The following is a 15,766-nucleotide window of genomic DNA, read 5'->3' on the forward strand; positions in this document are numbered from 1 at the left end:
CATATTTCTCAATGTCAGTTCCAGACTAGTAAAGCAGACCAAAAAGAGGCACAGTTGGTTTAAAAAAAAATCCACTGGGATGAAATGTTCAAGACCGGAAAATAGGACTTGTAATAAAAAAAAAAAGATCAGAAGAAGTATGAAGATTTGATCTGAAGAAGACTGAAGGGAAAAATGAATAGTTGTCAAGACTATGATAAAGAGGAAAAAAGGACCGGGAACAGCTGTTTTCAATCTCAATAAAGGATAGAAAAGGATTTCAGGAACAGAGTAGATGCCCTCTCGCCCATCTTAAGAACTTCATCAATTCTTACAGATCTTAGACTGCTCTTTATCAAAAAGTTAATTGCAAGGCCACACAATAAGGTCTCAGATTCCACTGTGGAGAATTTACTAAGACTCTTATAAAGCAATGCTCAATTAAAATGTGGATTATGGCCAGGCATGGTGGCTCATGCCTGTAATCCCAACATTTTGGGAGGCCAAGGCAAGAGGACTGCCTGAGCTCAGGAGTTTGAGACCAGCCTAGGCAACATGACAAGACTTCATCCCTACAAAAAAATGAAAAAATTTAGCCAGGCATAGTGGTGCCTGTTTGTATCTCCAGCTATTCAGAAGCTGAGGCAGAAGGATTGCCTGAGCCTAGGAGGTTGAGGCTGCAGCGAACCATGGTCATGCCACTGAATTCCAGCCTGGATGACAAAGGACCCCGGCTCAAAAAAAAAAAGCAGATTATAAAAATAAACTATTAGTAAATTTAAGTGCTATTTTAGATTGTTGTTTGCCCATTTCCTTATTCTTATTGAACTGAAAACTTCCATGCATCATTCATGTAAGTTGACAGCCTTCAAAGTAATGAACCTTTTAACTCAAAAGGTTTTTTTTCTCCCTTAAAAAATGTCCAGAATTTCTCTAAATGGAAAAATCACATTTAAGTCAGCAGTTAATTTTTCCAAGGAAAATTTAGCACTTAGGAATAGGGTCTTCATTGCAATTTGAGGATAACCTTGAAAATTTATTATGATTTTTGATTAGGGGTCTCACTCCATTGCCCAGGCTAGAGTGCAGTGGCATGATCACGGCTCACTGCAGCCTTGACCTCCTAGACTCAGGCAATTCTTCCACCTCAGCCTCCTGAGTAGCTGGGACTACAGGCACTTGCCACCACTCCTAGTTAATTTTTAAAATTTTTTGTAGAGATGAGATCTTGGTATGTTACCCAGGCTGGTTTTGGACACTTGGACTCAAGCAGTCCTCCCACCTTAGCCTCCCAAAGTGTTGGAATTACAGGCATGAGCCAGAATGCCTGGCTAATCTTAAAAATTTAAATGCTACTACAATTAATAATAATAGTTGTTGGCAGGGCATGGTGGCTTAGGCCTGTAATCCCCGCACTTAACACAGTGAGACCTCATCTCTACAAATAAATTAGCCAGGCATGGTGGCATACTTGTTTCAAACAAGAGGGGAAGGGACAGAAATAGTTTGAAGAAATACATATAGGTAAGAACTTCTGGAACTCATACATATCACTCGATATCAGTTCTAGGCAAGTGAAGCTGACCATTAAGAAGCACAGTTGGTATTCGCTGGGCTCGGTGGCTCAGCCTGTAATCCCGCCCCTTTGGGAGGCTGAGGTGAGTGGATTGCCTGAGCCCACAGGTTCGAGACCTGCCTGGGCAGCGAGACCTCATCTCTACAATAAATCTAAAAATCAGCCGGGCATGGTAGCGCATGCCTGTAATTCCAGCTACTCGGAAGACTGAGGCGGAAGGATTGCTGGAGCCCAGCAGGCGAGGCCGGGAGCGGCCACTGCATTCCAGTCTGGGCGACTGAGTGAGACTCCAACTCAAAAAATAAATAAATAAAATAAATAAAAAATAAATTCACTGGGATGAAATGTTCATGACTGGAAAATAGGACTTTTAAAAAAGAGCAGAAGAAATACTAGTACAACGTAACCATGTAACCAAAAACCCTAACGCTATTGAAATAAAGAAAAACAATTTAAAAAGAAAGACATATGAAGATTTGACCTGAAGACTGAAGGGAAAAATGAATAGTTGTCAAGGCTATGATAAAGAGAAAAAAAGGACCAGGAACAACTGTTCTCAATCTCAATAAAGGATAGAAAAAGATTTCAGGAATAGAGCAGATGCCCCCTCACCCATCTTAAGAACTCTATCAATTCTTTTAGTAGTCTCAGCTACTCAGAAGGCTGAGGCAGGATTGCTTGAGAGCCCAGGAGGTTGAGGTTGCGGTGTGCAGTGATCATGCCACTGCACTTCAGCCTGGGTTACAGGGTGAGACCCTGTCCCAAAATAAAAACAGCAACAAAAAAATCCCATAAAAACTTGCAAGTGAACATTCACAAAGCATTAATCATAATAGCAAAAAAGTGGAAATAACCCAAAAGTCCAACAACTGGTAAATGGATGGACAAATGTGGTATATCCAGAAAACAGAATACTATTAAGCAATAAAAGTGAATGAAGTACTAATCCATTCTATAACATGGATGCATCTCAAAAACATAATATAAATGAAAGAAGCCAGATAAAAAAGACTAGGATGCTGGGTGCTGTGACTCATGCTTGTAATCCCAGCACTTTGGGAGGCCAAGGTGAGAGGATTGCTTGAGCCCAGGAGTTTGAGACCAGCTTGGGCAACACAGAGAGACCTTGTCTCTACAGAAATCAAAAAAGTAGCTGGGCATGGTGGGAGGCTGAGGTGGGAGGATCCCCTGAGACCAGAAGGTGAAGGCTGAACCTCGACTTAAAAAAAAAAAAAAAGACTATATACTTCATGATTCCATGTATATTAAATGTCTATAATAGGCAAATCTTTAAAGACTAAAAAGAGATTAGTGGTTGCTCTGGGCTGGGAGTAGGAATGGGAGTGGCTGCAAATGGGCACAAGGGAACTTTTTGGGGTGACATGTTCTAAAACTGGAGTGTGGTGATAGTTGTATAACTTTGTAAATTTACTAAAAACATTGAGTTGTACATGAGTGAATTATATGTAAATTATATCTCAATAAAGCTGCTAAAATGTCCAGAAGCAAGAAAAAATATTAATAAACTTTACTAGATAAAAATTAAACATTTTTTTCTACTACAAAAAAATCCACCATAAACACAGTAAAAGACAACTGAAAAACTGGGAGAAAATATTTGTTACACACACCCCAGATAAAGGGCTAATATTAATATCATTAATATATAAAGAACTGTTAAAAATAAGGGCAAAATTTAGGGTCGCTATTATTTTAAAAAACAAAAAAACCCCAAAAAACAAAATAAATGTTGGTGAGAATGTGGAGAACTTTGTGCATGGGCTGGTGGGAATGTCAAATAGTACAATTACTATGGAAACTGTATGGTGATTTAATTAAAAAATTAAAAACAACTACTACATGACTCAACCATTCTACTAATAGGTATATGCCCAAAGGAATTGAAACCAGGGATACAAACAGATATTTGTACATCTTTTTTTTTTTTAAAGAGACAGTCTTGCTATGCTGCCCAGGCTGGAGTACAGTGGTTATTTAAAGGCACAATCACAGCACACTACAGTCTCAGACTCCTGGGTTCAAGCAAATCTCCTGCCTCAGCCTCCTGAGTAGCTGGGACTAGACAAGTACCACTGTGCTTGGCTGTACACCCATGTTTATAGCAGCATTATTCACAATAGCCAAAAGATGGAAACAGCTTAAGTGTCAACTGACAGATAGATACACAAAATGTGGCATATACACAAAATAAAATATTATTCAGCCTTACTTTGGGAGGCCGAGGTGAGTGGATTGCCTGAGCCTACGGGTTCGAGATCAGCCCGGGCAACTTGGCGAGACCTCGTTTCTACAATAAATAAAAAACTAGCCAGGCGTGGTAGCGCACGCCTATAGTTCTGGCTACTTGGAAGGCTGAGGCGGAAGGATTGCAGGAGTCCAGCAGGTCAAGGCTGTGATGGCTGTAAACATGCCACTGCACTCCAGCCTGGGCAACAGAGTGAGACTCCAACTCAAAAGAAAAAAATTATTCAGCCTTAAAAATGGAAGGAATTCTGACACATGCTACAATATGGATAAATCTTGAAGACATCATACTAAATAAAACAAGCCAGTCACAAAAAGCCAATTACTGTATCATTTCACTCATATGAGGTACCTAGAACAGTCAAATTCAGAGACAAAAAGTAGAATGGTGGCTGCCAGGGGTTGAGGAAAGGGACAATGGGGAATTATTGTTTAGTGGATACAGAGTTTCAGTTTTGCAAGATGGAAAAAGTTTTGAGATAGATGGCGACGATGGTTGCACAACACTGTGACTGTATTTAAAGTCACTGGATTACACATTTAAAAATGGTTAAAATGGTAAATTTTGTTATGTATATTTTACCACAATTTATTTTAAAAGGGCCAAAGAATGAAAAAAAAAAAAAAAAAAAAACCAATAGAAAAGTAGGAAAAGACACGGACAATTCACCAGAATGAGAGATAAAAGATGTGAAAAAAAGCTTAAATGCACTCTTAATTAAAGAAATGCAAATTAAAACAACACTGAGATAGCATTCCTCACCTATCAGACTGGCAAAAATTGAAAAAGTATGACAACACATTCTGTTGGTGAGGCTGTGGGGAAACAGGCACTCTCATACACTGCTAGTGGGAATGCAAACTGGTACAACTTTTCTGGAGGGGAATACGGCAATACCCAATACAATACTAATATAGTGATCTTTTGTCCCAGCAATCCCACTTTCAGAAATCTACCCTGATGATAAGCCTCTAACAATACAAAAAAATATATAAACACAGGTAATTTACTGCAGCATGTTTGTAACTGCAAAATATTGGGAACAACCTAAATATGCATACATAGGAGAGAAGTTGAATAATATGTATGAACGTGTAAACAATAAAGGTACTATTCAGCTATAAACAAGAACGAGGAAGATTTCTCTGAACTGATAAGAAATTATTTCCAGGAAATACTGAGCAAAGCCAAGCCACAAAGAGTATTCTACCATTCATATGAAAAAGGTGATATAAGTAAATACACAGGTATATAAAAAAAAATACAGGAAGATTAAATTAGAAACTAAAGAGATGGGTTAAATACAGGAGGAGGGGGAATAATGGTAGAAAAGAGAACGAATGGGAAAAGGGTAGCAAGGATGAAGAGGGAATGATACTTCTGAGTGTATCTTTTTTTTCCTTTAAAACAAATTGTGGTACATTGTACCCTTAAGTAGTTTCTCATTACTCACTTCTCCTACCTTCCCAGCCTTCCAAGTCTCCAATGTCTATTATTCCACATTCTACTGTCCATATGTACACATTATTTAGCTCCTACTTATAATTGAGAACATTTAGTGTTTGAGTTGTTACAATATATGTTATTTGAGTGATTGGATACACTAATAGCCCAGACTTCACCACTATGCAATATAACCATGTAATAAAATTGTACCTGTACCCTATACATGTATATAAAACAAGAATTTAAAAATTGTAATAAAAAATATAACAGACTGGGTTCGGTGACTCTGCCTGTAATCCCAGCACATTGGGAGGCCGAGGCGAGTGGACTGCCTGAGCCCGCCAGTTCGAGACCAGCCGGGGCAACTTGGCGAGACCTCGTCTCTACAATAAAATACAAAATAGCCGGGCGTGGCAGCGCGTTCCGGCTACTTGGAAGGCTGAGGCGGAAGGATTGCCAGAGCCCAGCAAGTCGCCGCTGGGGTGGCTCTGAGAGTGCGTGTCAGTGCACTCTGGCCTGGGAGAAGGAGTGAGACTCCAACTCAAAAAAAAAAAAAAAAATATATATATATATATAAAATAAAATTTACCATTGTCACCATTTTTAAGTATACAGTTCAGTAGTGTTTAAGTATATTCATTGTTGTACAACAGATCTCCAGACCTCTTTTATCTTGCAAAACTGAAACTCTATACCCATTAAACAATTCCTCATTTCCCCCCTCCCTAGTCTTTTCTTTTAGTTTTCTGTGGTTGCTTTTATTTATAAAATGCTCTTTACCTTCACCTATATGCATATAGATGTTTGCCTATATTTTCTTCTAGTTTTCTTGTGGGATGTCCCCCTCTTTTTTTTCTTGTAGAAAAATATATAACATAAAATGTGCCATCTTAAAAGTGTGCTGTTCAGTAGTATTTAAGTATATTAACATTATTATGAAACAGATCTCCAGAACTTTTTCATCTTGCAAAACTGAAACTCTATGCCCATTAAACAACTCTTCTTTCTTCCCTCCCCCAATATCTGGTAATCATCATTCTACTTTGTTTCTATGAATTTGAATACTTTAGATACATACCTCATATAAATGGAATCATACAGTATTTGTCTTTGTGGCTGGCTTATTTCACTTAGCATAATATCTTCAATATTCATCCATGTTGTAAAGTGTGACAGGATTCCCTCCTTTTAAGGCTGAATAACATTCTATTGTATGTATATACACATATTTTGTTTATCTATTCATCTGCTGATGGACATTTTGGTTGCTTTTCCATCTCTTAGTTATTGTGAATAGTGCTGCTATGAACGTGGATGTGAAAATGTCTCTTTGAAACCTTGCTTTTAATTAACTTGGATATATACACAGAAGCAGGATTGCTGCATTATATGGTAAAACTAGTCTGAATTTTTTGATAAAACTCCATACTGTTTTCCATAGTGGTTATACCACTTTACAATCCCACCAACAGTGTACAGGGGTTCCAATATCTCCATATCCTCACATCCTTGCCAACACTTGTGATTTTCTGTTGTTTTATTCATATTATTACTTATTTGTTTATTTTATAGGTGCCATGCTAATGGGCATAAGGTATTAATGGGGTTTTAATTTGTATTTCTCTGCTCTGAGTACATATTTTTGTATAACTCTGACTCTTAGATCCATTATAATGTTTCACATATCTAAAATATAAACAAACAATTAAAAGTAACCAAGACGCAGGGGTGACCCAAAATGAAATACAAACAGTAAGTATGGGAAACAGTATCTTGCCTAGATACTCTAAGCTTTCAGACAAAAAGAACTGTACATAAAGCTGTAATCTAGTTCACAAAAGTGTTTCCCTCAGAAGTATGGACTAACAATTCTGAAAATAATTTATGTGTATAGTAGAACTGAACAAGTGAATAAACAGAATGTAGATATTGTAGATAATGAGAGCTGGGTTTATCACTGTTGGAGAAAGAAGTTTTACAAATAAGGAGAAGGAGAAGAATAAAATGAACCTAGTAGTGTTGGAATGGTATCAGAGATATCAGTATAAAATCATGGTTTTTAATATACATACAGATAGAAACAAAAATATAAATGAGAGTATATGGGTGGGTTACTATACATATAGATATTTCTGGGTTCTGCCTCCTCAGACGGTCTAGAAGCATTAAAAACCTAGTAACAATGAACACAGCTAGTGCTAGTGCTCAAATCTTAGTTTCTTTCTTTCTTTTTTTTTTTTTTTGAGTTGGGATCTCAGTGCTGGCTAGTTTTTTGATTTTTTTAGACAAAGTCTCGCTATGTTGCATAGGCTAGTCTTGAACTCTTAAGCAATCTTTCGCCTCAGCCTCCTAAAGTGCTGGGATTACAGGAGTGAGCTACTGCACCTGGCTCTAATCTTGGTTTCTAAACACCTTTTACAAAAAAAGAAACCAGGACTCCTCGGAGACATGGTTGAATCCAGAACTGGGGCAGAGAAAATACAAGATGGGTTTTGGAACACCTTGCGAAAATGCACAAAAACTCGAGGACTTGTTAAAGAACACAAGAGCCAATCTAAAGTAGTTCCTCATGGACAAAGCAGAAACAATGTGAGCAATAAAACAAATGATAGTACTGAATGCTAACCCATATAATAAAATAAATATCCATGAATCTATACAGGTATAACTAAATAGTCAGACAAAAAAATGGGAAGAAGAGACAGCTCTTCCCCATAGTAGAATTCCAATTAATAAATTCCTGAGACCAGAACCCACGGTTCTTTCTATTACATTGGGTTGCTTCAAACATAATTAGCTAAGTTCTAAATAGTCAGCAAGGTTGGTAAGATCCCTACCTTGACACTAAGTGCTAACAGAAACTTTAGTAAATCAGAAGAAAACAATTATTAGGAAAAATAGCCTCTACTAGACTATACATTAAAAATTAACCTATGACTCTTACTTTATAGATCCAGGCAGGGTACCTCCATGGGCCTGTAGCAACAATACCTGTAGCTGTTGTACCTGGGAGAAGTAAAGAAAAATAATCAGTCATTAATCAAATGCTATTTATCCCTTGGCAGTGAAATTACTGTAATTAGCAGTAGGGTAATTTTACTCAATGCCTAAGAAATTTAAGGCAGATCATAGATACCACAGAAGGCACCTGGGTTGATGATCCAATGATAAAATGGCAATCAGCATTACATGAACAACTACTGCTCAGAAGGTGAGTTGTCCCTTTTATCTAAGTATCTTAATGAGTTTTTACTGAGCACCTTTTTAAAAAAAATCAAACTCAGCACTGAGCTAAGGCAATGTAGGGGCACACAAAAATAAAATACGGTTCCTTACTCTTAAGTTTACAATCTAGTTGGGGAAGACAAGCCTAAAACCTAAAATAGGAGAAGATAATACAAGACAGAAGATGCTAAATTGCTAGATATAGTAAAGCACTTTAGGTTTCAAGAAGCAGCAAATTAACAAAACCCTAAAACAGTTAAGGGAAGGCCTCATGGAGATGGATCTTAAACCAGAGCACACGTGCAAGAATCCTTTCCCATTCCCTACCATTCCCAAGTCACAAGAAAAGCTGTTCTGTCTCCTAAGACTAGTTTCCTTGCTTGTGCTCCACTCTTCTTGTAACCTTATGAATCTTACTCTACTTGTTATCCTTTCCCTCTTCAGTATTTTCAACTTCTCCCTTTCTACAAGATCCTACCTATTAAGATTAAAACATGTTCAAGTCTCTCCCAGCTTAAAAAAAAAAAACCCTCCTCAACTTCACTTCCTATTTCTCTTCCCCTATTTCTTTCTTTTCACAAAGTTTGAGAGAATACCTTACACAAATTGTTTCCATATCCTTTTGCTCACCTTTCATTTTCTTCTCAACCTATTCCAATCTGACTTTTGCCACATTACTCCACTGAAATAACTTGCTAAGGTCACCAATGATCTGCATGCTACTAAATCCAATGGGTATTTTTCAGTCTTCATTTTACTTGATTGGTAGCATTTTACTGGTTTTCCATCTCTTCTAGTTGGTTTTCAAAGATTCTTGGTTCATCTTTGCTCCTCTTGTCCTTTAAATGGTAAAGTCCCTCAAAGTTCAGTATCAGTCTTCTCACTTCATACCGTCTCCTTATATTCCCTTCTTAATGTCTCATCTCTGTCTATGGCTTCAATTACCATATATAAACTGTTGACTCCCAAATTTATCTCAAATGCAGATCTTCCTGAACTTTAGACTTTTATATTCAACTATCTACCTGATATTTCCACTTAGTTATCTGCTATCCTCAAACCTGGTCCTTTTTCAGTGCACCCCAGGTCTGTGAATATCCAGTTCCACATGCCAGAAATCTGGGTGTCAGTCTCTTATCGATTCAGTGGTTACTTCTTTCTATCACTACTACTACAACTCTAAGTCCAAGCCACCAGTACCTCTCACTTGGACTATTCCAGTAACTATATAATAGAAGACCCTGTTCCACACTTTCCTAGTGTCATATAGTACATTATCCTAGGTTATAATTATATAACATATATTATGATTATTTGTGATTATGTGTTTAATGTTTGTCTCTCATACTAGGTAATAAATTCCACAAGGGTAGAAGCTGTGTCTGCTTTGCTCAGTAATGCATCCCAGCACAGTACCTGGCACATAATAATGTTCAGTAAGTATTTGTTGATGGAATGAATAAGCAAATAAATGAATAGGAAGGCCATTTTTGGCAATAGGAATGAATGTGAAACAAGGGGACAGAACTGAGTATGGTATTGTGTAATTCAAATGATACTGTGGACAAATAAATTACTTATATTCTCTGCAGTTAACCCTAGGAGGAAAGGAGATAAAGAAGGAAATGAAGAGGGGAAAAAAAGAGATGAAACAATAGTTATCACTGAGGAGGAAGGCCAGAGAGGGCATGAGCACTAGACAGTTGAAAAACACTAGATTTCCAGTGGAAAAAGTACTATATCCTGGAAGGTAAGAAAACTTGACCCCTCAAACCTGCATCAGTCTAACTGCCTGCCTTCTCAGCTCCTCTACCAGGTCTACAGAGATTTTGCACAACCAGTCATATTGATACCACCACAAATTTATGCTCTTCCATTTCTGGTAACAGTGACTTCAAGCCTTCTGTGATCTCTTCAAGCCCTCCATCCTATTATCTGACTACTTGCTCTTAGAAGATGACCTTGCCTCCTACTTCAGTGTGAAGATAAAGGTCATAAGGCTGAAAATCTCTCAATTTTTGTTTTCTTCTTCCTCCCTCCAAAGTAGTGTTCTGTGACACCACTACAGTGAGTCTTCCTAATCTAACCTCTTTTCTTCTAGTCTTGGGTGCAGGTATGCTCTTTACTGTCAAAAACAAATCCCTCTTTATTTGTATATAGAGTCTCAACTACTTAGAGACAGCCTCTTATCAACTAGTCTCTATTCTCAGTTTTAGTCTTTCCCAAGTGGCTTTTCCACTTACTCGTTTCTTCCATATTTTACAAACACAGACCTATATCACTTGACCCTTGACTACCTGGCTATTGCCTTTTCTCACCATGCCTTCTTGAAAGAAGAGTCTATTAGCTTTCTCCATCTACCAATTTAACTATTTATTTATCCTGTAGCAGTCTGCTTTTATCATTCCCCTGATCTTCTCACTGAGTTCAACAATAACCTCTCCATTGATTAAAAAAAAACAGACACTTCAATCCTTATCTTACTTTACACTTCTCTGTAAATTTATACTTTTGACAACTCTCCTTGAAATGTTCTTCCCTTGGCTTCCAAGAAACCATTGGGGTTTTTTAAATTCCTACCTGTCTACTACTTATTAGTCTCTCTTGTTGTCTTTTCTCCTTTTCCCATTCCTTAAATGCTGATGTTCCCCAGAATTCTGTCTTTGGCCTTTTTTTCTTCTTCATTTGCTCATTCAGCAGTTATTTAGTGATTACCTTTAATGTGTCAGGCATTCTTTGATATCACCTACTCCATAACCTCAGCTATCTGAATGCTGATGACTCAAATCTGTATTTATAGTTCAGGCCTCTTTACATTAAACCCATACAGCCAGCGATGTTTAAACACATCTACTTAGATGCTACCCAAGACCTTCAAATTAAAAAGCCTCAAACTGAATTCATCATTTCCATTTTCCTATTTGACCCTGTTTTTCCTCCTGAATTCCCTGACTCAATGATTAGCACTACCATTTACATAGTTGTCCAAACAAGAAACTTGGGAACCAACCTTGACTCTCTCCCGCCACCCTTCTTTTCCCACATATTTGCTACCAAGTAAGCCCTATACATTCTACCTCTTTCTTGTTTTTTGTCCCTTCTCTTCATCTCCATTGTTACTGTCTTTAGTTCCAGTCATAGTTCTTGCCTGGGTTATTATAACAGCCTAATTTATTTTTCTACCTCTAATCATGCCCACCTCTAATATACTTTCTCTATACTCGCTAGAGTGATGTCCTTAAAACACATTTCATCATGTTACCTTCCTGTTTAAAATCCTTCAATGGTTCTTCATAGCTTTCAGATTGAATTCCAAATTCTTAAACAAGTTATATAAGGAACTTCAGGATCTGGCCCATGCCTACACCTCTCTCGTCTCATCTCTTACTACTCATACTTCTTTATCAGTGAAATCTCCAATGCCATTCCCAATCTTAAATGAACAGCAAACATGTTAATAGGAGTTACTTTAAGAGGTCCTCAAACGAACATAATGCTTACCCAATATCTTTTAACTTCTGATAGAGAAGAAACTGAGAAACAGAAGCTCAATCATTCCACTCACATACTTGTAATTTTTCCCATCAAATTTTAAGTCCCTTATACCTGCTGCTTTAGATGATTAAGTTCAGCTGTCTGGGGATCAATGTTAACAATAGGTTTGTTCTTGATTTTTCTTGCTCTGTCAGCATAGCGAAGGGTATTTAATGTTTCCTCTAGATTGGAGTCAGCAGGACTCACACAGGCTATCATAAGAGTATGGCTATTACCTCCTAGAGAATCTGAAAAAGAATAAAGGACAACAAAAGGAAATGAAATCAAACAAGTAGGATGCAAGCAAAGCTGTCCACTTAGGTTGGTGACTTAAAACTCAAAAGATATGATAAAAAGTTCTCAGATATTTACAAATTTCCTATTCGTGTTACTATAAAAAAGTACACTTTCTGATGTGCAAAATGATATCGTTTAAATCCTATCACAAATGTCCACATTCTCAAGAGAGACTGTGATTTCAGCAGTTAATCAGGTTAAAACAACTGGGGCCTGGCCCAAATAAGTTAGGAGCCACAATTGTGATTAAATATTCTTAAGATGCTCCCTCTAGGTGGATTTTAACTCTCCATGGCATTCTGCTTAGCAGCATTAATAATTAAATAAACAGTAACCAAGTTCATTTTCAGGTGCAAAGTACTAAGTACAGTTGGTACTCTACAGATTTTTTGGCTCTCAATGTGACATATGAAGATATCTTTTCCATTATCTTAGAAGTCTGTCTGCCAATAGCAATCTCTCTTATTTGTGAATTAGACACTCTGTTGTGATAGTCCAAATAGCTGGCTTTTTACCTGCTTCATCTTAGCTTTCTTAGCACTATCAGTTTGAGTTTCTCTCTTATTTTTAGAGGCACTTTGGATTTACCTTGAAGTAGTCGAGTCAACTTGGAATCTCTGTAGGGCACAAAGCCACCCTTTTTGTCATCTCCAAGGGCACTGATTACATTTCCCAAGCATAGGAGGCCTCGGTTAATATTAATACCTAATAGAAAACAAAATTTAAATTGCTTGGTAAAGTGTCTAACATACACCTACATTTCTTCTGAGAAAGAGAAAAGAAATAAAGACCTCATAGAAATATTAAGTCGTCAATCTTAAGAAAACTTCTTAATCCTGGTCATTTTGCTCAGTGCCTCTTTAAGTCAAGTTCAAAGGACAAAGGTCTGAATGCTGGATATGTACAATTGAGTTTGTTGGCACTTCTTGCCCTTTCCCATGGAAACAAAGCAAACAGAACTATCACCATGACAACCATCTTATAGCTATTTACTTTTTATATCCATGATCACAATCCTTAATTAAAGCTGTGAAACTGAATAAACAGCCGTCTTAAAATTTTTTTTTTATTTTTAAAAATAGAGATGGGGTTTTTCTTTGTTGCCCAGGCTGGTCTATATTCCTGACCTCAAGTGATCCTCCCACATCTGCCTCCCAAAGTGCTGGGATTATAGGCGTGAGCCACCATGCCCAGCCAAACTGATTTTTAAAAATCATTCTATCACCATTATTTTTACTATCATTCTCATTTTATAGATAAGGAAATAAGCTCAGAGGTTAAATGGCTTACCTAAGGTCAAACAGCTAGTAAGTGGCAGGTCTGAAATTCCATCTCAGGATTTCAGTCAAGTCCTATGCTCTTTCTACTATACTACACTAGAATACTTTCCTATTATTGTTTTAAAAAGGGTAAAGATTCTTTTCCACTTCATTTAATTCCGAGATTTGCTTTTTAAACATTGTAATAATCTCTGAAATCCTTCTAAAGCACCTGAATTCCTATTACTATGCTTACTGCTGGAAGGCTATAGAATATTATGGTTGAATATATAGGTTTTGGTGTCCAATTTACCTAGGTTTCAATCCTGGCTCTACCACTGACTAGATACATGATCTTGGGTTAAGTTCCTCTATAAAATAAGGTAAATCTATCTTATTGGGTTGTGATAGGGAAGTAAATAAGATACTATATATAAAACAAAGTTAAATGATAAATAAATGGTGCTACAGTTTGATTGTTTGTGTCCCTTCCACAATTTATGTTGAAACTTAATCCCCAATGCAATAGTATTAGGAGGTAGAACATTTAGGAGTTGATTAGGCCGTGAAGTCTCTGCCCTCATGGTTGGGATTAGTGTATTATAACAGGGCTGGAGGGAGCTAGCAAGTCCCTTTTGCTCTTCTGTCCCTTCTGCCATGTGTGGACACAGCATTCATCCCTTTATTCTCACTGCCATGTGAGGATGTTGTGGGAAGATGCCCTCACCAGACATAGATTCTGCTGGTACCATGACCTTAGATTTCTCAGCCTCCAGAACTGTGAGAAATAAATTGTTTATAAATTACCCAGCCTAAGGTATTTTGCATAGCAGCACAAATGGACTAAGACAAATGGTACCATGATTGTTAGCTCTACTTTACCTTTTACTTACACAACCATACTTTAGACTCCCTTACAACTTGAAGCAATTATATTTACAAGATCCCGAACTCTAAATTCTTCTCTGACTACATATTATCCTTCCATTTCTTTGGATTCTGTTCTTCACCCTTTTTGTGACTACTAATTTACTGACATGTCAGTAGATCAGCTTTTCTGGGCTTTAATCTCCTATCCTGAACCCGTTGGTCAATAATTTCAGTTATACTTTCCCAAGATCACACTGGACTTATGACCTTCTGCCATTCCCAATACCGTCAATTCCTAACCATAGGTTAAACCAACTGTTGCATGCATTTTTTTTTTTTTAATTGGAGTCTCACTCCATCACCCAGGCTGGAGTGCAGTAGCACGCTCAAGGCCACCACAGTGTCAACCTGCTGGGCTCCGGTGATCCTTCTGCCTCAGCCTTCCAAGTACCTGGAACTACAGGCACGCACTACCACGCCCGGCTAATTTTTTGATTTATTGTAGAGATGAGGTCTTGCCAAGTTGCCCGGGCTGGTCTCAAACCCGTGGGCTCAGGCAATCCACTTGCTCTAGCCTCCCAAAGTGCTGGGATTACAGGCTGAGCCACCGAGCCCGGCCACATGTGTGTTTATCTGTAGGCTGCAATGCTGAAAAAAAAAAATCATAACCAAACAGTTGAGATTCATAAACATGCTATCTAACATTAGCTGAACCCTTGGTCAATTGATAATCTTTTCCTTCTCATTCCTACTTTACTAACCTAATCTAATTCACCACGACAGATATTTTAACATTCATTTTAAACACTGTAAATCTACCTTCACTCTATTGGTAGATGATTTCACCAAATACTTTATGAAGATCAAAGTTATCCACAAGGGCTCCCTAACCTTCTCTCTTTCTATCTCAAAATTTTTTCCTTTGCTATTACTTATTCCTTCATCCCTCCCCTTATTTCAGAGGACATAGCTTGCCTTTATTTTCAAGGCTCTGTCTTCTGCTCCTGCCCTGTTTCTATTCCCTCCATTTTCTCTTAGATCCTGAATCCTTTTATCTTCCAACTCTCTCTTGGATCTTCAATTTATTTTCCCTAATTCTTTCTTTTTAGTCTATGTACATGCTCAAATCTTCCTAATCTAAAACAAAAACAATTTCCTCAAACAATTATACCTTTCTTTTCTTTTTATAGCCAATTGGAATAAGTACCATTTTGCAGAACCATTTATCCTCTCCATGATGTGCAGGAGAGCCTGTTGCAATTTATCAAACCTGCTTGCTAATACCTGTACTAATCCCTGTATTAGTCCATTCCT

At 37.5% G+C, this 15,766-nt stretch overlaps 1 protein-coding gene across 1 annotated transcript in view; it reads right to left on the minus strand.

Moving 5' to 3' along the window:
- The window catches only part of LOC103250393 (chromosome-associated kinesin KIF4A-like), a 32,731-nt gene extending 19,402 nt beyond the window's left edge, over positions 1–13,329 (minus strand). The window contains exons 1-4 of the mRNA XM_021707998.1: positions 13,317–13,329; positions 12,912–13,028; positions 12,099–12,274; positions 8,212–8,273 (exon numbers count right to left, since the gene is read on the minus strand). Of these exons, the coding sequence (XP_021563673.1) occupies positions 8,212–8,273; positions 12,099–12,274; positions 12,912–13,028; positions 13,317–13,329 (368 nt within the window). The remainder of the gene's footprint in view (positions 1–8,211; positions 8,274–12,098; positions 12,275–12,911; positions 13,029–13,316) is intronic.
- Positions 13,330–15,766: the final 2,437 nt, after the last annotated feature.

Source organism: Carlito syrichta, unplaced genomic scaffold (assembly GCF_000164805.1).
Source record: "Carlito syrichta isolate Samal-C Ts95f unplaced genomic scaffold, Tarsius_syrichta-2.0.1 Scaffold130390, whole genome shotgun sequence".
NCBI lineage: Eukaryota > Metazoa > Chordata > Mammalia > Primates > Tarsiidae > Carlito > Carlito syrichta.